Below are 23,842 nucleotides of genomic sequence, written 5' to 3' on the forward strand. Positions count from 1 at the left end.
GTCCTATATATGTTGAATATGTCCTGGTATATCCTAGATACAATGTATGTGTGCAGATCCAAACAGTTTTCTTGTTGCACAGGGAGAATTGGATTCAGAAGGTAGAAATAACCCGGGAAGAAAAACAAAAATGCAAACAGTTTACATTCATTTCCCAGTGTTTTTTCTTTGGGTGTAGTTGCTTCTGTCCATCCTTGATCAATTGAAACTGAATTAGGTAAAGAGAGTCTTATAAACTCTTCATGTAGAGCAAAAATGAGTGACACTGACTAATCATTTCCCTGAGAAGCTAAACGGATATAAAGTAATTCCCATATAGAAAAAGGAAGGAATCCAGAAAATGCCTTTGTCAACAAATATTTGTCTTATTTGCAGAGAGGAGAAAAAAGCCTGTCAAAAACAATGCTAGGCTAGAATATGAATTCTTAAAAATGTTATAAAGAACAATTATAATTGACTATGAGGAATATCTTCTCGTAAAGCTGTGCTCAGCAAGAAAAGGCCAAAAGAAAGCTTGGCAAGCTATCCAACTAAACAAAATGATTCCAATGGCACTCAAGAATGAAAAGGAAAAGACTACAAATAAAAGAAAAATAGGGAAGATTTACAAAAATATCAATTCAACCAACTTCTCTAAGGCTGGTGGAATCCCCATATTTTATGCTTAAAATCATAATCCCTGAGGTAGAAATGGCATTAAAGCAAACAAACACAAGAATAGCCGCCAGATTTAACCAAATAAATAAGAGTACAATTTGGAAGACATCAAGGATTAGTATACAAAGTATTTGAAGGAGGAAAAGAAGCCAAAGGTGCAGAAAGTGATGTTTTTGTTTTTGTTTTTGTTTTCAGAAAGTAATGTTGATGGAAAGAATGTCAGTGAATTCTGACCTATCTATATTAAATTTTTATGAGGATCATCTGCACCCATTGAGGGTTTCCTTGATGATATTAATAGAGTAGAGAATAAGCAGTCTCTCTAAGGCAATATTCAACAATTTACACAACTGACGATAATAACCAAAATTGACTGAAAGATGTAGGATATAAGATTCCATTATATGCATTGTTTGAGACAATTAGGTGGTTCAGCCCATAGAGCACTGGACTTGGAGTCAGGAAAATGGGAATTTAAATCCCAGCTTCATATACTAATTATGTGACCCGGGGCAAGGTATCTAATATTTGTCCGCCTCTGCTTCCTCATATGTAAAATAGGAATAATAAAAGTACGTACCGATGGGATACAGCTTCTAGGGGAAATGTGGCAGTAGCCCTGAAGTCACTGAGCCTTGGCTGTGCCCTAGTTCCACAAATAATGCTGGCTGCCACATAATAATCTTTGGGTCTGTGATAGCCAAATTTCTGAGACAATAGTTCTACCTCTAGACTATAAAATTAGCCTATTAGTGACATGAAGAACTGGATAAATTTATCTCCTTGCTCCTGGATCTTTGCTAAATCCTTTTGGAACTTAACCCGCTTCAATTGGCATTACAATTAAAGTAAATTTTGCCCCTTGATTTGGAGATGAGTTCAAGCCTGCAAATTCTTTTGAGACAGCTCATGACAGTGGTCTGCAACTCCCAACCTTTTGGGGTCCCTCTGAACCTCAACGACTGTACTACAAAGGACTGGAAAAACGTTAGAAAGATAAAATTATCTGCAGCAGCACTATTTAAAAAAAATAGTCAGAGTTGCTGTAAGGAAAGCACCTGTCCCAGAACCCACACACAAAACTCCAGGTGAAGCTGGCAATTTTTTTTTTTTTTCGTCAAACAATATACATAAAGTTAGGCTGTCAAATGGAAGCAAGAAAGACCCAGTTACAGCTGGAAGAAGTGAAGAAGTTTGAGGAAAGAGATAAAACTATAAAAACAGGAAAGTCATGGCCACCTAGGGCAGTGGTCTCCAAAGTGGAATATACATACCCTTCAGGGTACAAAAGAGAATACATCAATGTGCCCGAAGAAAACAAAACTTCTATTTTTTTTTTGAGGCATTTAGGATTAGTGACTTGCCCAGGGTCACATAACTAGGACATGTTAAGTGTCTGAGGCTAGATTTGAACTCAGGTCCTTCTGACTTTAGGGCTGGTGCTCTATCCACTGCACCACCTAGCTGCCCTTGTTTCTAAGAAAAAAAATTTTTTATAAAGCTTTTTATTTTCGAAACAATTGCATGGATAAATTTTCAACATTAATCCTTGCAAAACCTAGTGTTCCAATTCACTCCCTTCCCCTACCCCCTCCCCTAGATGACAAGTAATCCAATATATGTTAAACATGGTAAAAAATATATGTTAAATCCAATATATGCATGCATATTTATAAAATTATCTTGTTGAATAAGAAAAATCAAATCAAAAAGGAAAAAGTAAGAAAAAATAAAATGCAAGCAAACAACAAAGGGTGAAAATACTGTGTTGTGATCCACTCTCAGTTCCCACAGTGCTCTCTAGATATAGATGGCTCTCTTCATCATAGGATCATTGGAATTGGTCTGATCTATTTTATTTTATCTAAATTTTTAGAAATTAATCTAGATAAATTTAGATAAATTAAGCTTCACTAATACAAATGTATAGATTTAAACTAATGCCCTCATTAATTCCATATGTCAGAGAGTTGTGTGCCTTATGTCATGGATTATCCAGAGAAAAGAGTCCCACAACATAGAGAGATTAACACTGTAACATTTTTTGCTTCCAGCATAGCAGATTATGTGCCTGATTAAGTAAATTTGTGGAATATTTTATCTAGCTTTAACTAAATGAATCCTCCCTACAAAGTCAGATGACTTTTTTTCTTTGACTCATGGCCATGATGTTTATTTAGTCTTTTTTTGGTTTCTATATTCCTCATGGAATAAAAGCTTCTCTTATTTTTGAGGTTCTCTCTTCCACATAGTTTCTGTGTTATTGCTTTACAGTTCTTATCCCCAACTTTCTTTTCTATTGCCCTTCCCTCTTACAAATACCAATTATATAATGATAAAGGTAGGTCTTGAACCAAGTCTCCTTGACTCTGAGATAAACTCCCCCCCACCCCAATACATTACATTGCCTCTCACACATGATTAACAAGACATTTAAAAACTAAGCATTTGTTGCTTAAAACAGTTATCAGTTCTAGGTTCTGATATGATAATCACAAATCTTCTGTTTTTTGCCCTCTGACAACTGGAAAGAGCATTTTGCATCTAAAGGAATATTCCTTGATCATTTAGGAGTCAACAAGGCAACTCATTTTCTCCCAGTTATCTCCCTGAAGCATCTGGGTGGGATTATTCTAATCATCCAGAGCTATCTGAAGTCATGGCCAGTTGCCTAACATGCCTAAAGTGAAGTCTCTGCTTGGAATAATCCTCAGGCAAGCATACCATACGGTTCTCACCCTCCCTTTTCCAAAGAAATTCAGTTGGAACAATACTAGATGATGACCAGTTCTGATGGATCAGGCCATCCTCAGCAACAAGATCAACCAAATCATTTCTAATGGAGCAGTAATGAACTGAACCAGCTATACCCAGAAAAAGAACTCTGGGAGATGACTAAAAACCATTACATTGAATTCCCAATCCCTATATTTATGCACACCTGCATTTTTGATTTCCTTCACAAGCTAATTGTACAATAATTCAGAGTCTGATTCTTTTTGTACAGCAAAATAATGTTTTGGTCATGTATACTTATTATGTATCTAAGTTATATTTTAATATATTTAACATCTACTGGTCATCCTGCCATTTAGGGGAGGGGGTGGGGGGGTAAGAGGTGAAAAATTGGAACAAGAGGTTTGGCAATTGTTAATGCTGTAAAGTTACCCATGTATATATCCTGTAAATAAAAGGCTATTAAATTAAAAAAAAAAAAAAAAAAAAGAAATTCAGTTGGAAGGGGAGAAGGGAAGGGGAGGCCAGCATTTGCAACTTTTGTTATCTCGGGTAATAAACTGATAATCTCTGCTAAATATTCCAGACATTGTTTCTAGAGGGAGACAGTTGTCTCAACCTCAAATAAAAACGGGGGACCACATATATATATATATATGTGTGTGTGTGTGTGTGTATGTGTATAAAGACCCTCAAGAGTCACATATAGACTTGGTTTTAAAATGGAACATTGGTTTATTAGATTTTCATCTATTTTGTTAAATTTTCCTAATAACATTTTAATCTGGTTCAGATTGCACTTGCATGTGTTGGGGGCCTGCTTAGGGCTCTGCCCTGAACAACCTTCTAAAGTCAGAATGTGCCATTCTGCATTAGTAGAAGTTTTCTCATCTGGGAATTTGCCTTTGTTTTTATCCCTAGCTTAGTGTTTACTGACTGCCAAAATTCTGTCCATACTAATGAAATCACAGGTCCAGTTCCCTAAATTCATCATAAAAATAATAATAGCGAGAATTTCCATAGCACTCAAAGGTTTAAAAAGGACTTTTACAAATGTGATCTCATTTTATTGTATTCTTAGAAAATATGTTTGTCTACATATATATTATAGAGTCTATAATATATGTATATCTGATATGAAGAATAAATGAAACAGAAATATTATTTTAAGAATGACTTTGGGTGAATAAATCATTTTGGCTTTTATAAATATATAAATTAACCATAAGGGACATATGAAGAAGGATGCTATCGTTATTCAGAGAAAGAACTTAAAAATTAAGTATTTAGAGACTAATTTTACATACATATATCTATTTGTGTCTAATAGTAACCATGGCGGGTGGGGCGCCTTCCAGATTTAGTTAGGAAGGGAAGGAGGGTCCACTTGAGCTAATTTAGGCTTGGGGATGGGACGTCCTGGGCTTAGATCTGGTAGCAGGTCAGTTTGTAATAGAGAGTGTGTGAAGGGAAATAGCTTGAAATCAAAATGGAAAGGTAGGTGGGAGCGGGATGGTGGGCAGGTTCACACGTGTGTCTCAGTATTCTGTATTTTATCCTTGAGTGAACAGAGAACAAAGTTTTTGAGTATGTCTAGATGGATCAAGACATTGTTAAATCTGTGTTTGAAGCTATGTGGAGAACAGATCAGGTAAGGAATAGCCTGGGGGCTGGGGTAGAGATAGGGAGGCTAATCGCAGGTTCTGCAGGTTTTTGCTAGAATCCTTGAGAGATGATGAGGATCTGAACAAGGTGAAGGTTCATGGGAGTGGAGAGAGTGGGAGAGGGAGTGGAGAAGAAACGTTGGTTAAGTGGAAATGAAGTGACTTAGCAACTAATGGGTTCTGGGGGCTGAGCAGGAGAGAAGATTTAGGGACAGAGGCAGTTTGATTTCAATCTCTGTATGGTCGGTCAGCACCGCTAGGTGCTGCTAGGGATAGCAGACAGGGACTGGAGCCATGATTTCCCTGCTATAAGAAACTCTCCCACAATTTGGAATTATGCCCAAAGACCTATCAAAGTGTGCATCTCCCCATGATCCAGCATTGTTTCTACTGGGCCTGTATCCCAAAGAGAAAGGGAAATCTCCTTAAAGGAGGGAAAGGGACCCACATGTGCAACAATGTTTGGGGCAGCCCTTTTTATAGTGGCCAGAAACTGGATGCCCATCAATTGGAGAATGGCTGAATAAATTGTGGTGTGTGAATGTTGTGGGATATTATTGTTCTGTAAGAAATGACCAGCAGGAGGATTTCAGAAAGGCCTGGAGAGACTTGCATGAACTGATACTGAATGAAATGAGCAGAACCAGGAGATCATTGTACACGGCAACAATATTATATGATGATCAATTCTGATGGCTGTGACTCCTTTCAACAGCAAGGTGATTCAGGTCAATTCCAGTGGTCTTGTGATGGAGAGAGCCATCTACACCCAGAGAGAGGACTGAGTCTGGATCATAGCATAATATTTTTACCTTTTTGTTGTTGTTGTTGTTTGCTTGCTTTTTTTCCCTTTCTCATTTTTCCCCCTTTTTGATCTGATGTGTGTGTGTGTGTGTTGTGTGTGTGTGTGTGTGTGTGTGCAGTATGGAAAAATGTATAGAAGAATTGGATTTGTTTAACCTATATTGGATTACTTGCTATCTAGAGGAGGAAGTAGGGGAAGGAAAGGAGAAAATTTTGGAACACAAGTTTTTGCAAGGGTGGATGCTGAAGAATATTTTGGCATATATTTTGAAAATAAAAGGTTATTATTAAAAATAAATAATAAATTATATATATATATATATATGTATGTATGTATAAACTTTCCCTACCAATAGAGGTTGGCCCTTTCTCTGCAGTCTATGGTTTTAGAGACTTACCTAGAAACTATAAATCACTTGCTCAGGACACAGGCCAGTAGGAAAGAATCAGAGGAAAGATTAGAACTTAGGCTCAAAAGCTGGTTCTTTAACCACCTGGGCACTGAGTAAATGCTTTATGAATTTTCAGTTCCAAAATTGGGAATCTTTGTGATTATAGAGTGATAGAAATGGGGGATTTTGGAAGAGGGAAAAACAATAAGTTCCTTAGCAGGAAACTTATTTCCCAGAGATCAAGGGTATCCCACTGATACCATTTTATATTCCAGTAAGAGGGTACTCAGATTAAGGTTAAATTTTCATCAGATCTCTGGTCCAGACTACCATTTATTTTGAAATTCCATCAGAAATATTTACTTAGGGGCAGCTAGTTGGTGTTGTCAGGAGGACCTGAGTTCAAATCTGCTCTTAGAAACTTAATTCTTCCTGACTATGTGACATTGGGCAAGTCATTTTATACACACACACACACATACACACAATTTATTTATTTATCTACAACTTATAGATGATGCCTTTTTTGATTATATTTTCTCTGCTCTTCTTTATTCTTGCACTCCTGTTTCTTTATCAGTCCAATTCATTCCCTTACCACAGCTAGTTGGAACAGTGGATAGAGTATCAGGCTTGAAGTCAATAAAATTTGTCTTCTTGAATTAAAATCTGTGCCAGACATTTACTAGCAATGTGACTCCGGGCAAATTATTTAACCCTGTTTGCCTTGGTTTCCTTTTCTGTAAAATGAGCTGGAGAACAAAGTGGCAAACTACTCCTGTATCATTGCCAAGAAAACTCCAAATGGAGTCATTAAAAATTGGATATAATTGAAAAATGACTGGGAAAGATTCTGGGAAGATGGAGTAGACCAGAAAATTCCAACCTCTCTAGATTTCTCCCATAAATAAAGCAAAAATGCACCTCAGGGCAAATGTAGACCAGTAAAAAACAAATCTCAGTTGAAGCAGAAGAGTGGATCTCCTGGGACAAATCAAGAAGACCAGAAGAAAGACCCCATGGATGGAAGTTTGGAGTGTGGAGAGTTGGGGGGAGTTTCTGAATCCTGGAAGATTGAGGGAATCTCTGCTGATAAGGAACGCCAGGCCCAGTTGTGCTGCTGTGATGTTTCCTTGGGTGAGAGGGAACTAGCATAGGCTGCGGAGTACAGAAGCAACAGTGGAACAGGATAATTGCTGGCTATGGGTATTTACAGGAGGGTGGACTTCTTGTTTTGGGTTCCAGGTCAGAGGGAGAATTGAAAACCTATAAGCAGAACCCCCCTACCCCTATTTATCCCTTTCTCTTCCTCCTCTCTCCACTTCAGGATTAGAACACTAGCAAGTTCTTATTCTAAAAAACAAACAAACAAAAAACCAAAAACAAATAAAAAGGAAAAGGAGAAAGAACCCAACCATAGAAATTACTATGGGAATGGGGAATCTTGGAATTTTCTGGCCTACTCCATCTTCTCAGAATCCTCTCCCAGTCATTTTTCAATTATGTCTAACTTTTCATGACCCCTGTTAGAACTTTCTTGGCATTTGCCATTTCCTTCTCCGGATCCTCTTCAGAGGAAGATCATGAAATTATGATTTATTATCAATAAGTGATTGATTTGTATACCTATTTTATATTCTTTGTCTCCAGGGTCAAGTAAAAATATTTTGGGTAAAAAAAGGGTTGCAAGTGGAAAAAGTTTAAGAAGCCCTAATACATAAGGCTCTTCCACCAGATGGTTTTTGATGAGACTCTCTGCTGCCCTCTCCTGCCCACCTAATATTTCTAATTTTTCTAATTGGTAAGGTTCCTTTTCCAGTTAGCTTTGCCTCTAGCCGGTTATGCCGATTACTTTGTCCGTGGACCTAGGAAAGCCAAAAAATGATTTCTAAGGAGACCTCCTTGGTCATTGGTTTGGAAACTCTCAAATTCTATTGTCCATCTGGAAGTGTTCCTTGCAGCTTTAACCATGCAGGGCCATCTGTCACTAGAAGTGTTTGGGCCTTTGCCATGTTGTCCAGGTTTGCCCTCATCCTCCAGCTTTTGCAGAGTTCCCACTCATTTCAGGTAAAAGTTTAACCACTGGCTTTCTCTTACCCCCAATGTATCCAGCACACTTTTTAAGTTAAGTTGCATTTTAAACATTTCTTCACTTTCTTATGTCTAGACAACCAAGAAAATTTGTAGCAACTTCAGATTTCTGAAGTGCAAATTCTCTCATTGATCATTTAACGATCAACTTCTGCTAGAATTTTGGTTCCAGAATACCTTTAGATGGTGAAAAGGGTCTTTTCGTTCTGTGACACCTAGTGTTAGTATGAGAAAAAAAAGAGCTTTTTCTCAAGTTCCATAGGTAGTATGTAGCAGATCTTAGATTTGAATTCACACCCTCAAAAAATCAGTGATAAACCAGACATCCTCTTCCAGTCCTGGTCTCTCTGTGTCTCTGTGTATACAATAAATCTCATATATACAATTTTGTTTCTTCTTCACAGAAGATCAGAACTCATGGCAAAATTCAGGTATGGGAGCACACCTGCCAATAATCCAAAGAACTTCATTTTCTGTATTCACATTGAGAGCCCAGCTTCCAATGATGCTCGTGGACCTCTGTCACCTTCTGTTTCAGTTAGGAAGGACTCATGAGCTCAGACACATGTTGGACATCTTCCCCAGAAATCCTCTAGGCTTTCCCACAATCTGGTACCAGCCTCTACCTTTAAACTCCCTGTCTGTCAATAACAGCACCATCATCCCTGCTTTTTTTTCACTTCTCATCCTCTCAGCTGAGAATCTTGCCTTATATTTCACTGAAAAAACGAAATCATTTGCTTTGTTCCCTCTACTTCTTTCCTTTTTATCTCACAAGATTCAGATACTTTCTACTACTATCTCTTTTTTGTTTGTTTGTTTTTTACTGAGGCAATTGGGGTTAAGTGACTTGCCCAGGGTCACACAGCTAGGAAGTGTTAAGTGTCTGAGACCAGATTTGAACTTAGGTCTTCCTGACTTCAAGGCTGGTATTCTAGCCACTGTGCCACCTAGCTGCCCCCACTATGTCTCTTTTCTTTTCATTTTATTTTTTTATTAAAGCTTTTTATTTTCAAAACATATGCATGGATAATTTTTTCAACATTAATTCTTGCAAAACCTTGTGTTCCAATTTTCTTCCCCCTTTCTCCACCCCTTCTCCTAGATGGCAAGTAGTTGCCAATATACGTTAAACATAGTAGAAATGTGTTAAATCCAAAAAATGCACACATATTTATACAATTATCTTGCTGCACGAGAAAAATCAAACAAGAAAAAAATGAGAAAGAAAAATGCAAGTAAACAACAAAAAGAGTGAAACTGCTATGTTATGATCCACATTCGGTTCCCATGGTCCTTTCTCTTGGTGTAAATGGCTCTCTTCATCACAAGATCACTGGAATTGTCTATCACTATGTCTTCTTTCACCCCAGTCTAATAAGAAAAAGTGGCCCTTTTTGCCAAGACAAACCTTGTCAGACCTACGAGTGATCCAATCTATCCTATCCCATGTTGTCTTCCATCATCCTCACTCTTACTTATTTTGACTGTCTCCTTGAATAATGGCTGCCTACAAACATGCTGATGTCTCTTTCCATCCTCAAAAACCCCTCTCTAGCTCTGCCCATCCCCTCTTAGTTTCCTCTAGCTCCCTTTTGGGATTAAACTCTCTGAGAACATTGTCTGCAACAGATGCTTCCAGCCTCTTTTCTTCTCAGTCTTTTCACAACTCTCTAAAGTTATCATTCAATTGAAACCACTGTTTCCAGAGTCATCAAATCGAATATTGGTGTTGTTCAGTTGTTTTCAGTGGTGATCCCATTTTGGGATTTTCTTAGCTGCCATTTCCTTCTCTGACTCCTTTTACAGATGAGGAAACTGAGGGAAGCCGGGTGAAGTGACTTGTCCAGAGCCACACTGGGAATAAGTATCTCAGGCCAAATTTTCACGTAAGAAAATTAGTTTTCCTGATTCTAAGCCTGGCACTCCATTTACTCTGCCAAGGAAAATATAATTGGGTTCACATCTGGGAAGGATTGTCCCATGGAAAAAGGTTTTGCCTTGTTCTATTTTGGTCTCAGAAATCAGAAGAACTAAGATCAGTGAATAGATTGACTGATTAAAAAAACAGGTTTTTGACTGGCTCTAAGAAAGCACACCCTAACCAAGAAAGGGGGTTGCCTTAGAGATAGTGAGCTGCTTGTTACTGAGTCTTCAAGAATAGGGAGACTGGCTGACCACTTTTAGGGGCTACTGTAGGGTGTTGTGTTTGGGGAGGGGCTAGGCTTTGAGGGATGGGCCATCTTTAAAGTTCTTTCCAATTCTGAAATTCAATGATGCTGATAAACTTATCCTAGTATTACCCTCTGTTATCTGTGTATCTGGAGCCCACAGTGGCAGCGATTGTATCTTAATTTAAACTTGGATTTCCCTCCAGCTCCTGGCACAATGTTTTGTACCATTTGTGGAACAGGATTTCATGAATGAGAAGGAAAAGAGAATAAGCATTTATATAGTGCCCACCATGTGCCAGGTACTGGGCTAATTATTATCTTATTATCCCACTGGACAGTCACAATAACTTTTTGAGGGAGGTGCTGGTATTATCTCCATTTAATATTCATAATATCCATATTATCCATTTTTGAGGGGAATGGGGCAAACACACATTTAAGTGACTTCCCCAGAATTACACAACTTCTGAGGGAGTGAGGATGAATTTGAACTCAGGTCTTTTTGATTCCAGAACAAGCACTCTCTCCACTTGCACCCCCTCTCTGCCTCAATTTCCCATTCCGCCCAGCTGTTGGAGGAGGTTTGTGATCTAGAGTTATTCTTCAAAGGGAACAAGAACCAAACAGATTTAGCTGCTGATTTATTTATGTAGTTTAGATTAAAGGGGAAAAAGACCAAGATCAAATGTGTAATGGTATCTCATTCACAGAGGAAACTATGCTGGTGTTAGGACTCTTAAGAACAAAAATCACACATTCACTTTTCAACTTTAATCAAACATAACAGAACAAAGTCTCCACATGACTAAAGTAAGCCACATTGATCTGATTAATATCCATTAGTCCTATCATTACAAAACTAAAAAAGTTAAAATCTAGGATTAAAATACCTTTGTTGCCATGCTGTAAGCACTCATTATTTTATCTTTATTTATTGCTTGAGTTGAGTTAGTTGTAGGAAGACCGAGGTCCTTTACTCTGAGAAGAGAAGAAGTTAATAGCCCCAGAGGAAACTTTCTTTCCTTCAGAGTGGTGGGGCTCAAACTTTTTGCTCTTAGGATCCATTTATACTCTTAAAAATTTTGTTTATAAAAAAAAAAAAAAAAAAAAAAAAAAATTTGTTTATATGATATATATATATATATGTATATATATGTGTATATGTATATATATATATATAAAAGAAAGGTATACATATGTTTTTGCATATTTCTAATTTCTTATGTACTAATTTTCTGATATGGTAAATAGTAAGACATATACATAAACATATTTGAGATAATATATAATATACATACATACATATGTGTGTTTTTTAGTTCTGTTTCATTTGTGTTCAGTTCTTTGTGACCCCCATTTGGGGTTTTCTTGGCAAAGACAATAGAGTAGTTTGCCATCTCCCTTCTCCAGATCTCCGGATGAAGAAACTGAGGCACGCAGTGTTAAATGACTTGCTCAGGTTCATACAGCTAATAAATGCTGTCAAAGGGCAGAAATGATTCCTCTTTCTCTCCCCACACACATCTACATACACATACACATATGTATACATACACATATATGCACAGACATATACATATTGACATACACACATATAATTGAAATCTCAGTATTTATCATACTAGAAATTAAAATACTAGAAATCATAATTTTATAATGAAAATAATTTTGATTTCATAGATTCCCCTGAAAGGATGTGGGGACTTTCAGAGTTCTCCGGATCATGCTTTCACGCTTTGAGAATAGCTGATTTGGAAAAAATCCTTCAAGGAAAAGCTCAGAATAATGTTCCAAGCAGGAATGGCATTCTCTCCCGTGGCCTATTAGCACATGTTAATTAAGCTAATTTATTCACTAAAAGATAACTCCAGAAATGGAAAAGAAAGGTAAATAAAATTAAGGTGAAATCTGTTTCCTAATTATATAAATCAACCCATAAAGGTCAGCCTCAATATTTACAAGATAACTGAGAAATGCTATAAAATGATTAGGGAGGCCCAAGGAAAAGCAGAGTCTATATGGCAAGTCAGCTCTGATTTTGAGAAAGTTGTCATTCTGCCTTCCATGAATCTCCAGAACGCTCACCTCTTCAGCATCTGCAAATAGTGTTGTTTGTTTAACCAGTCCAGGGTCGGGCACTGCTCCCACATGTTACATAATATTGCACAAGAGTTGTTCCAAACAAAAAATTAGCTTGTGATGGGATGTGAAAGGAAATCCTTTCTTAAAGAGGGCCTTGGAGTCTTGGAAAGATCTCTTGTGATGGGATGTGAAAGGAAATCCTTTCTTAAAGAGGGCCTTGGAGTCTTGGAAAGATCTCTTATCTCCTAAGTGAAGCAGAGAGAGCCCAGCTCACTGATGAGAATTCTGACGAATTATGGTGAATAAACAAGAGGCTGAATCAGGACTTAAATCTGGGCCCTCCATTTATACTTCTCTTCTTTATTCTTGAGTCCATTTAGGACATCTGCGTCAGAACAGGAGAGAAGTAGACAGAAGTCTTACATTCTCCTGGTTAATTCTAATCACAGAATATCTAATTGTGTTCTGATTAAATGAAACTATTCTATTAGTTCAAACAATAATTTGTGCCAGTCAACTTTCTTAAGGGGTAAGAAAGGGGAAAAGGTCTGACCATGAGAAGCAGAAAATGGATTGCAAAATCTTGGGGGCATCAGGGTTTCTAGATGAATCTCTTATCTGGGTTTCAACAAATTCCAGGACAGAAGTCAATTCCACAGTCAGCCCTGATACCTGATAGTTTGCTGTTCAGTCTTTGTGATCCCATTTGGGGTTTTCTTGGCAAAGACACTGGAATGGTTGGCCATTTCCTTCTCCAGACCATTTTACAGATAAGGAAACTGAGGCAAACAGGGCTAAGTGATTTGCCCAGGATCACATAGCTAGTGTCTGAGGTCGCATTTGAACTCATGAAGATGAGTCTTCCCCACTGGAGGCCTGGAGCTTTGTGCCCTAGCTGCTCTTCTGGGACAGTGATGGACTGTATTATGGACAGATCACTTTACTTGAGCTCCCCTAGTAACTGATAGTGATGTCTCAGCCAAAGTGGACACAGAGCTTTGGGTGGAACTCAGAGCAAACAGGGAAAGAAAACTGAACGGATGAAAATGGGTGGAAGGGGAAAAAGAGGGATGCTTGGAAAGGAAATCCCCCCCGCAGAAGAGTTGAGAGAAGCTCTACACATTTCTTTTTTTGGCACTCTGAAGGCACTATTGGAACTGGCTACTCCATTAAAGCTGCTGCAGACAGCTCAAGAGCTAAATATAAGTGAAGATGATGGAAATGAAAACGACAGCCAGCATCCATTTGCCAACCATCATCATCATCGAGGAATCATGGATATTTTTTCCTACCATCCTTGTCTTCATTGGCTTCTGGATACGGTCATTCACTGTGAGGATGGCCTTTCGGGCTCCATCCCACTTCCCCGGGCCCTGTAAACGGTACTGGAGGGGGGTACACGGTCCAAAGAACATATGAAACGCCAGTTTGGGATCAGTGAAGGCCAGGGACAGCAGGTTGGGCTTCACCCCCACCAACTCAGCGAGCTCCTCCATATACTCCAGGAAGTCTGCCTGGATGGTGTGGCGGGAGCTCTCCACGTATCTATGGAAAGGGAGACAGAAGCAGCGGCCCTTCATCAGTCCAGCTAGGCAATCGACAGGCCCCAACTGTGGGCCCGGGACAGGAGACACAGTAGGGATCCCACCCCTGGGAAGCTTACATCCCTACTGAGGAGATAGGGCAGACAACAGTGCCCTAACAGCTTATAATTTAATTTTTTATTTTAAAAATTATTATTATTATCTATTATAATTATATATAATTATTAATTACATTATTAATATAAGTATGTTATTTTATCATTATTTTTATTGAAGTTTTTTATTTTCAAAACATATGCAAAAATTTTTTATCATTGACCCCTGCAAAATCTTGTGTTCCAGTTTCCCCCCTTCCCCTCATTTCTTCTCCTTGATGGCAAGTAATCCAAGGTATCCTTATAGTCCAGAATTCTGTCCTTATTAACCTAGTTGTTTTTTAATATATAGATAAAATTATAGATATATATTCATTTTATTACTTTATAATTTAGAACTGACAAGAACAATGTTTAGTTGGCTCATGGTATCCTTTTAGTCCAGAATTTTGTCCTTCCCTACCTAATTGTTTTTAAATATATAGATTAAATTATAATATGTATTCATTTTATTACCTTATAATTTAGAACTGACAAGAGCAATATTTAGTTGGCTCCTGGTATCTGTATAGTCCAGAATTTTGTCTCTACCAACCTAGTTGTTTTTAAATATATATAGATAAAATTATAGATATGTATTCATTTTATTACTTTAAAATTTAGATCCAACAAGAGCAATATTTAGTTGGCTCCTGGTATCCATATAGTCCAGAATTTTGCTCCCCTACCAACCTATTGTTTTTAAATATGTAAATAAATTGATAGGTTTCAGCACAAAGAAAGGTCTTGTTATAATTAATAGAAAACTTCTAGTCTCACTTTTCTGCACCTAATTCCTAGCTGTCTTTTAAGGCTCAGTTCAAATTCTGAAGCTGGAGATGGAGTGTCAGTAGAGCAACATCCAGGAGGACTTCACTGGACCAAAGAGTATCTGGGAGTGTGTAAGGTGTAAAAAAACTAGAAAAGGGGAAGGGGTGAGCACTCAATTATGAAGAGATCTTATGTTTGATCCTGGAGGCCATAGGGAACCACTGAAGTTTACTGAAGGAGGAAATGACTTGTGTTTCAGAAAAACCACTCTAGTTCCTGAATGGAACTACATAATCCATAATCTATTACATAATCCATAATCCATTACATAATCCATAATCCAATGGATTGGAGCAGGTAAAGATTTGAGACACTTACCCCCCAGGCTCTTGCAATAATCTTAGCAAGAGATGATGCTCCAGAGAGCTGGCTGTGTCACAGCAGAGAAAGGGATGTAAAAGAGAGATTTTATAAAGGTAAAATTGGTAGGATTTGGGGCAGAGGGTGAAAGATAGTGAGGGACCAAGGATGACATCTGGCTTGTAAACCTGAGGAACTGGGAGAGTGGTGGGGCTAGGGAGGGGGAAGTTTGAAGTGGAGAGGATTTAGGGAGAAAGACAACAACATGTTGAGTTTAAGATATCCAGAGGACATTTAATCTGAGACGTGCATATGGTCAGCAGGATCAGCCATCAGAATGCCTGTCGGTCACAGGAAGAATCCTGCTCTACTGGACCTTCCAGCCTGCCCAGGCCACATGTGGCTTGCCCACATGGAAGACCAATGCCAGAGACACTGACAAAGAAATTGGGAGAGCAGCCTTTCTAGGCTCCCTTTTATGTCCTTCTAGTACAGGACTTCTTCCGCCTCCTGTTATTTCCGCCTGAACAGAAGAGGCGTGCTCCAGGCAAAACATGACACCAATTAAAGGTTTCATTTTTTCCCCCTTCCCCTTGTTTGTATTCTTGGATTTCAGGTACAGGATTTGAGAAATTTCTCCAACCTATCTTTCTTTATCTCTTCTCAGTTTTCTGGTAATTATAATAGGACCTTTTTTTTTGTGCGGAAACCTATCATTTTATCTATATATTACAAAATAATTAGGTTGGTAAGGACAAAATTCTGTATTATAAGGATACCAGGAGCCAACTAAATATTGCTCTTGTCGGATCTAAATTATAAGGTAGTAAAATGAAAACATAGCTATAATTTCATCTCTATATTAAACAACAACAACAACAACAAAAACCCAACTAGGTTGGTAGGGGCAAAATTCTGGATTATGAGGGTACTAGGAATCAACTAAATATCACTCTCACTGGAGCTAAATTATAAGGTAATAAAATGAATACACATCTATAATTTTATCTATCTATATTCAAAAACAACTAGGTTGGTAGGGACAAAATTCTGAACCATAAGGATACCAGGAGCCAACTAAATATTGCTCTTGTCAGATCTAAATTATAAGATAAAAATGAATACATGTCTATAATTTTATCTATATATTTAAAAAACCCAACTAGGTTGGTAGAGACAACAGTCTGGACTATAAAGATACCAGGAGCCAATTAAATATTGCTCTTATCAGATCTAAATTACAAGGTAATAAAATAAATACATATCTATAATTTTATCTATTAAAAAACATCAGCAATAAGAACAACAAAACAACTAGGTTGGTAGGGACAACATTCTGTACTATAAGGACACCAGTAGTCAACTAAATATTGCTCTTGTTAGATCTAAATTACTAGGTAATAAAATGAATAACTATCTACAATTTTATCTATATATTATAAAACAATAACAACAAAATAAAAACCAACAAGGTTGGTAGGGACAACATTCTGAACTATAAGGTCACCAGGAGTCAATTAAATATTGCTTTTTTCAGATCTAAATTATAAGGTTATAGAATGAATACATATCTTATAGACTCATAAAATCTTTGTACTGAAAAGGTCCTGAGAGATCATTTTGTCCAATTTCCTAATTTTAAAGAAAAACAGTGTGACTTGTTGGGAAGTAACAAAAGGCAGGATTTTAAAATGTCTTACCTTTTGGCCATTTCTTCTCTATTATTAGTGATTTCTTCCATCATTTCACTTTGTGAAGGCAAGGTCTTTAGTCCTAAATCATAAACAAATAAATCCTCAGACCCCAAAAGGAAAGATTCTCAGTCCAGATGAATCAGCAATTATTTACTCCACAGCACACTAAGCTGCCCCAATACAAGAATCCAGTATCCCCAGTTCCTAACTTCAAAGAGTTTATCTTATTCGGTTCAAGTTTGAACCGAACTAACTCCATCTCGATTTTCACGGGGTTTGGATGAAAGCTAAAACTCTAACAGTGTTTGACTGGAAACAACTACCTATACCTTGTATCCTGTTTGAACAGATATTTCTTTCTATAGTTAATTGCCTGTAGTATATATTATTTATATCTTATTTTAATTGTCTTCCTGTGATGACCACGTATTTTAAAATCAGCCAGAGTCAGGAATTCAGGTTAGAGGAAAATCGTCAATCTTTATTCTCAGTGAAGAAAGATCGGAGGTGGAAGAGAATCAGGATAGCAATGTGTGCAGCTGAGTCAAGAAGCTAGCTAGACCAGAAGCCACACGACAGTAGCTACAAGCATAGAACCCAGGCCCAATGTCCCCCAGCCTCTCTTCCTGTCTCCCTGCCTCCACCCACCAAAATTGTCATTTCCTATACAACACATCAGGACTTGCACAGAGAGTGGGCGGGGGCCATTCTTTATCCAATCATGTATATTAATAGAGTATGGTCCAATTACTATTTAGCCTCACGTGCTTGGGACCTCAGTGTATCAACTCAAGCCTCAGCCCATTACATCTTCCATATGTCACATTTTTAAAAAAATGAATTAAAAAAAACAACAACTATGAGTTTATTTTTTCTATATTTCTAGGTAATCCTGTACCTAGAAAGGCAGATGGCACTTACACAGAATTTTGGAAATGAGGAAGACCTGCATTGGACATATTATCTGTGTGACTGTCCCTTCTGTCACTCCATTCTCAGTTTACTCATCAATAAAAAGGAGTTAATAGTAGCATCTATGTCCAAGCGTTATTAAGAGGCTGTAAAGTGCCTTGCAAACTTTAAGCATTATATAAATGCTAATTATTAGTATTTTTAATTAGTGAAGAAAGAGTAGAGTAAATATTTTCTTTGATTTTTGTTCTTTTACTATTCTCTTTTTTTTAACTTAATAGAGTCTACTCAGAAATACCTTATATTTGTTCACCAATGACTATGTTTCAGAGATTTTCTTTCAAGAACCACAATAATACTCTATTCAATGGGTTGATCCAAAGAAGGGCCCTGGAGGCCTTTAAGTAACTAGGGGAGACAGTTCAAATCCAGCCTCAGAAATTCACTAGTTGTAAGATCCTGGACAAGTCACTTAAGCTCAGTTTGCCTCAATTTTCTCATTGTAAATGGAATAGGATTAGTTCCTACTTCCCAAAGTTCTTGTGAAGATCAAGTGAGATAAGAGCTGTAAAATGCTTAGCACATAGTAGGTACTGTATAAATACTGATTCCTTTCTCATTTCCTTTCACCTAATCCAGATCTATATTTAAGCAAGAATCCTTTCTATAATATAGGTAAATAAGTGCTAGCTTCTCCTTAATGGCCTCCAAGTAGTCTTGATTTGAGGGCAGATTGAGTTTTTTCTTAATCTGCTAAAGAAATCCCAATTTCCACTTTCCCTCCCTCTCTCCTCCTCTCTCTGCTGGATTCACCAAACTACAGAACTTTCAATTTAGAAAAAGTAACATGGACTGAGATGATACATTTTTTACTATTTACTATTTACTACTTATACTATTTACTATTTACACTAGGAGTAAATAAACAGAAGTATACAGGAGTGTGGTGAGCAGAACACTCCCTAATCCCTAAATGCTCAATAGGGGCAGGTACATAGTGCAGCCCTGAGCTTAAATGCAGATACTTACTAGCTTTATGACCCTGAGCAGGTCACCTAATCATGATTGCCTCCCTGCTCTTCTCCCTCAATAAAATAAAATAAAACAAAATACTCTGTAAATGTGAACTCTCATATTTAGTTTCAGGAGGAAATGTAAAGAAGGAAAACCAGCTCTCTTACCTAATAACAATGGGGCTTTATGTCAGTGAGAAAGGTACACGATTATGTAAAACCTCCGTCTAAGCTTAAATCCTCAGGAGACAGACAATTCTCACCTTCTAAAACATCCTTCGGGTGAAGGGCCAAAGGATCCCCCACTGGCCAAGCCCTTCAGAGATGGAAGTCCCAGAAAAAAGTCAAGATCATTCTCAAGACAAGGTTTTAAGCATTTTGGCTTTGAACCCATATTTCTTGGTAATCTATCATGTAGATTTTATCCATTGGGTATTTATTGCATGGGAATATTTTTGATGCACAATAATTCACTCTGCATTTTTTCCCACTATGAGAATGGGAAGTGCTAGTTTTATGACTCCATCAAAGGGAGAGCTACCTGGTAAGATGGGTAAAACACCTGGCCCTAAACTCAAAAGGAACTGAGTTCAAATCTAGCCTCAGACACTTAATGCGTCCATGATGTCTCAGTCATCCCACAAGCATTTGTTAAATGTCTGCTGTGTGCCAGGCTTTGAGCTAGCCCCCAGAGAACAAAGAATGAAATAATTCCTATTTTCAATGAGTTTTCATTAGACCAGGAAAGCAACACAGAAACCTGAAGATGCTCCATTTGGGGTTTATTTACTAGCAATGGAACTGAAAAACCTCCCTGAATCTTAACCTCACTCAAAACTCCATCTGGATATCTCTTTTATTGTCATGGCATTGTAAGGGTGTGTGTGTATGTGTGTAGGCACACATGTATACAAACATATATAATGCACTCATATATATTATTCATGTTCATATTATATATTAAATTTCCACTATATTTTAATTACATATTTAATTAGTTTTATTTTTATTATATTTAATTTTATATATAATTTTATTATAAATTTATATACCATTTATGTATTTATTACAATTATTTAATTATATGTTTAATTAAACATTCTAAGCAAACAGATTCAAAGCAATAAAATATAATTACTGTGGTCTTTGCACTTTTGTTAAACAAGCAGGAATATTAGGTTCCAGTTACGGTGTTTTGCAGTTTCTCAAGTATATTCCTGGTAATTAGTCTGTAAAATCACATTTCTGTTTTGTAAGCAGAGAAACTGAGACCACAGCATTCAGGACCCATCCAAAGTCAGGCAGCTGGTGAATGACAGGGTCAAAGCAGTTGTGGATTATGGATTTCTGGCAATGCTTGTTGAGCCAGGGGCATAGTTTAAATTCACTATCAGAGCAGGAGCCCGTGAATTCTGATTATTGGCCTGAGCCAAGTGGCTCTCTGGGCTGGAAGGTCTTTCTCTCTGGCTCATCCTTTTCCTTTTCTTTTTATTTTCCAAACTGCCCTGTGCCCTGTCTATAACTAGCTTCTCCAACTCCCAGAGTGGCTACATTCCCTTCTGCATGGCTGACCACTGCATAAGCCTAAAACACCATGGAAGGCTTCACTGCTCATAAATTCACTGGCATTTTGAGGACATCTTCTCTTAGCCTATACTTTCCTCTCTTGGTCCCAAATGTAGAGCCCTTCATGTATGTTTGGAAAGTTTCCCTATTCCTATCAACAATTTGGTTTATTTCAGATATGAGATTCTGGACAATCAAGTTACCAATCTATTTGAAATTGGAATTGTTCTTTGAACTCACCCACAACAAAAAAACTGGCAGAAGGGAAAATGTGTATGATTCAATTTCAATAGCTACTATTCTGAAATAAATGTAAATCATGCAGGTGTTTTACTTAGCAATAAAAAAAAAAAGACAATTTAGGGAAACTTTCAAAGAAAAAAAGACAATTTGGAATTGTTCTAATAAAAGTATTCTTAACCAGTTTTTTGCCTTCCTCAGTGTGATGAAGCCAGACCTTTTTTTCAGAATAATGTTTTTAAATAATTGAAGGAAATACTAAATTCCAGTTAGAAGATTAGTGAAAAGAACAATATGATTTTTCCCCTAAATTCACAGACCCTCCCTGAAAGCTAACTCCAGTCCCTGAAGCCCAGAGTAAGCCCCCTACTCTAACACAGTGCTCTTTTCTTATCTCAGTCTCTTTGAAGGAGTACATGGTCCAACAGGCAATAGGACTTCCAGGTTCATGCCATTATTGAGGAAATGATCCATCATGTGATTCTGCTGCTGGCAAATTTAGGGGAATAACTGGAATCATGGAAAGGTCCCAATCTCTTCCCTACTGTCTGTTACTCCTTTTTTGTGTGTATTTCCATGAACAACTTCATGGAGGATGGGAGGAGGAAGAGAAGAAGGCTTTTAAAAAATAAACTTGGTTTCAATCGCAATTAAGGGTCACTCTGGTCCAGGAAGAACTGAATATTTATAGGGAATCTGCAGGTGATGAGGCTTTGTGAAGTTCACTAGGCTGGTCCTTGGAAACCAGAGTCTATCTCCAGGCCCAAAAAAGGATTTCTAGCATCCTAGATCTAGCTCAGGCTCTCTCTAGTAAAGCCTTTGTGGACCCTGTGTGGGGAGCCGGCACTAATCTACAGCCACATCTACAGGCCAACCTTGAATAGGTTGAATCTCCTAATCACATTATACCAAAGACTTCCTGAATAGGAATCTCCTAATCACATCCTAACTTTGAATAGGCAGATATCTAGGCATCCCCTAATCACATCATAGAGCTTCCTGCCACCAGAAACATCTGAGCAGTTCATCCTTGGGCGGGATACCAACCCTTTGTCATGGACCCCCACCCTGTACTGTGTTTGAACAAACCATGCCTTCTTTTCTACTGCTATATATCTGTACTATTGCACCCATTAAAATGAGGCTTGATCAGAATGATTTGACTTGCCTCCATTTTGCACGTCCCCTCTCTCTTGCCCTTATCTCTTTTCTTCCAGGGTCCACACACTCTGCCTCGCGGGCCGAGGCAACCCTGGTCTACTTTTATGCTACAATCAGATAAGGTCTTCTCGCTAATAATATTTTATCACCAATTTTTAATGAAAGATATGAAATCAATAAATGATTTAAGGCAACATTGCTAGTACAATGATTCCGATTGCTGTAATGATATTAATAATGACAAAGGTGGAGTGGATGGAGTGCTAGCCCTGGAGTCAGGAAGCCTCATCTTTGTGAGTTCAAATCTGACCTCAGACACTTAACTTTGTGATCCTGCACAAGTCACTTATCTCTGTTTGCCTCAGTTTACTCATCTGTGAAGTAAACTGAAGAAGGAAATGGCAAACCACTCTGGTATCTTTGCCAAAAGGGATCATGAAAATTTGGACATGACTGAAAAGACTGAACAATAACAGCTAAATAATAACAAAAGAGGAAAAATGAAAGACTGGAGATCTAAATTTTTTGCACTTCTGTTCCTGGCTCAATCAGGTTTTACTTTGTATTTGTAGCAAACCTCTCTGCTTTTAAATACTTGTAACATTGGTTAAATAATATCGATTTACTTCACAAGAATCTGTGAGATAGAACCTTCCAAGCCAGATTATTAGTATCCTGGAATTGATGAACTTAAAAAAAAAAAAACAAAACCCATAACAGTGTTTCATTATAATTGCTTTCCTTTGTAATTCCATGTGTTTTTATTATATGCATTTAAAAACATTATTTTGAGTGGAAAATTAAGTAGATGCCCGTCAATTGGAGGACGGTTAAATAAGTTGTGATATTTGAATGTAATGGAAAATTATCATTCTGTTAGAAATGATGAGCAGGCAGATTTCAGAAAAGCCTGGAGAGACTTACATGAACTGATGCTGAGTGAATTGAGCAGAACCAGAACAAGAAGCTTATGGGATGATCAACTATGATAGACTTAGCTCTATTCAGCAGACAATTCTGATAGACTTGGGATGGAAAATGCCATTCACATCCAGAGAAATAACTAAGGTGTTAGGGAGCCAGATGTAAGCCCTTTAGGAAAGGCAAGGTCGCTTGGAGTACTTTATGGGATGAGGCAAGGCCTGTTTCACAGCTGGTGATCTATTTCTGACTCCCTTGGATTATTTACTGGAAATATGAAGGTCGACATGACCAGAATATACTTTATCTAATAGAACAAGGGGAACATTAAAGGAACAAAAAACAGGGTGAGCTTTGACTAAAAGAACAAGGAAATATCACATTCTTGATTGTACTTTTTGTGGTTTTATGACCACTGTGTGATATATAATAGAGAAAAACATGTTTATGATGGGGTATAAAAGGGAACCTGTAAGAAATAAAGTCAGTTCTATGCTATAAGCCAGAACTCTCCTGGCCCCCATTCATTTCTCTCACTACTTTTTCCTGCATTTGCACCACTCCCCAGCACTATGGAGACTGAATGCAGATCAAAGCATACTATTTTCACTTTTTTCCCCTTTCTTGTGGTTTTTTCCTTTTGTTTGGTTTTTCTTTCACAACACAATTAACATGGAAATGTGTAAAATGATTGTACACATCTAAATTATATCAGATTGCTTGCTGTCTTGGGGAGGGGGGAAGTAAAGGAAGGAACTCAAAATCCTACAAAAGTGAATGTTGAAAACTATCTTTACATGTAATTGGAAAAAAAAAAAAACATGATTAAGTTAAAAAATAATATTCTGAGAAGGTAAGGAAAAGGTTACAACCTCCTGAGCTAATCAGTAAATAAGAAAATAGCTTCTAGCTGCTGAAACAGAATT

At 37.6% G+C, this 23,842-nt stretch overlaps 1 protein-coding gene across 2 annotated transcripts in view; it reads right to left on the reverse strand.

Moving 5' to 3' along the window:
• Positions 1-12,021: 12,021 nt before the first annotated feature.
• The window catches only part of FMO5 (flavin containing dimethylaniline monoxygenase 5), a 65,316-nt gene continuing 53,495 nt past the window's right edge, over positions 12,022-23,842 (reverse strand). For both annotated transcript variants that reach the window (XM_031967405.1, XM_023503513.2), the window contains 2 exons: positions 17,110-17,182; positions 12,022-14,145 (listed from right to left, as the gene is read on the reverse strand). In XM_031967405.1, the coding sequence (XP_031823265.1) occupies positions 13,797-14,145; positions 17,110-17,182 (422 nt within the window). In that variant the 3' untranslated portion in view covers positions 12,022-13,796. The remainder of the gene's footprint in view (positions 14,146-17,109; positions 17,183-23,842) is intronic.

Source organism: Sarcophilus harrisii, chromosome 4 (genome assembly GCF_902635505.1).
Source record: "Sarcophilus harrisii chromosome 4, mSarHar1.11, whole genome shotgun sequence".
In the NCBI taxonomy this organism is placed as follows: Eukaryota; Metazoa; Chordata; class Mammalia; order Dasyuromorphia; family Dasyuridae; genus Sarcophilus; species Sarcophilus harrisii.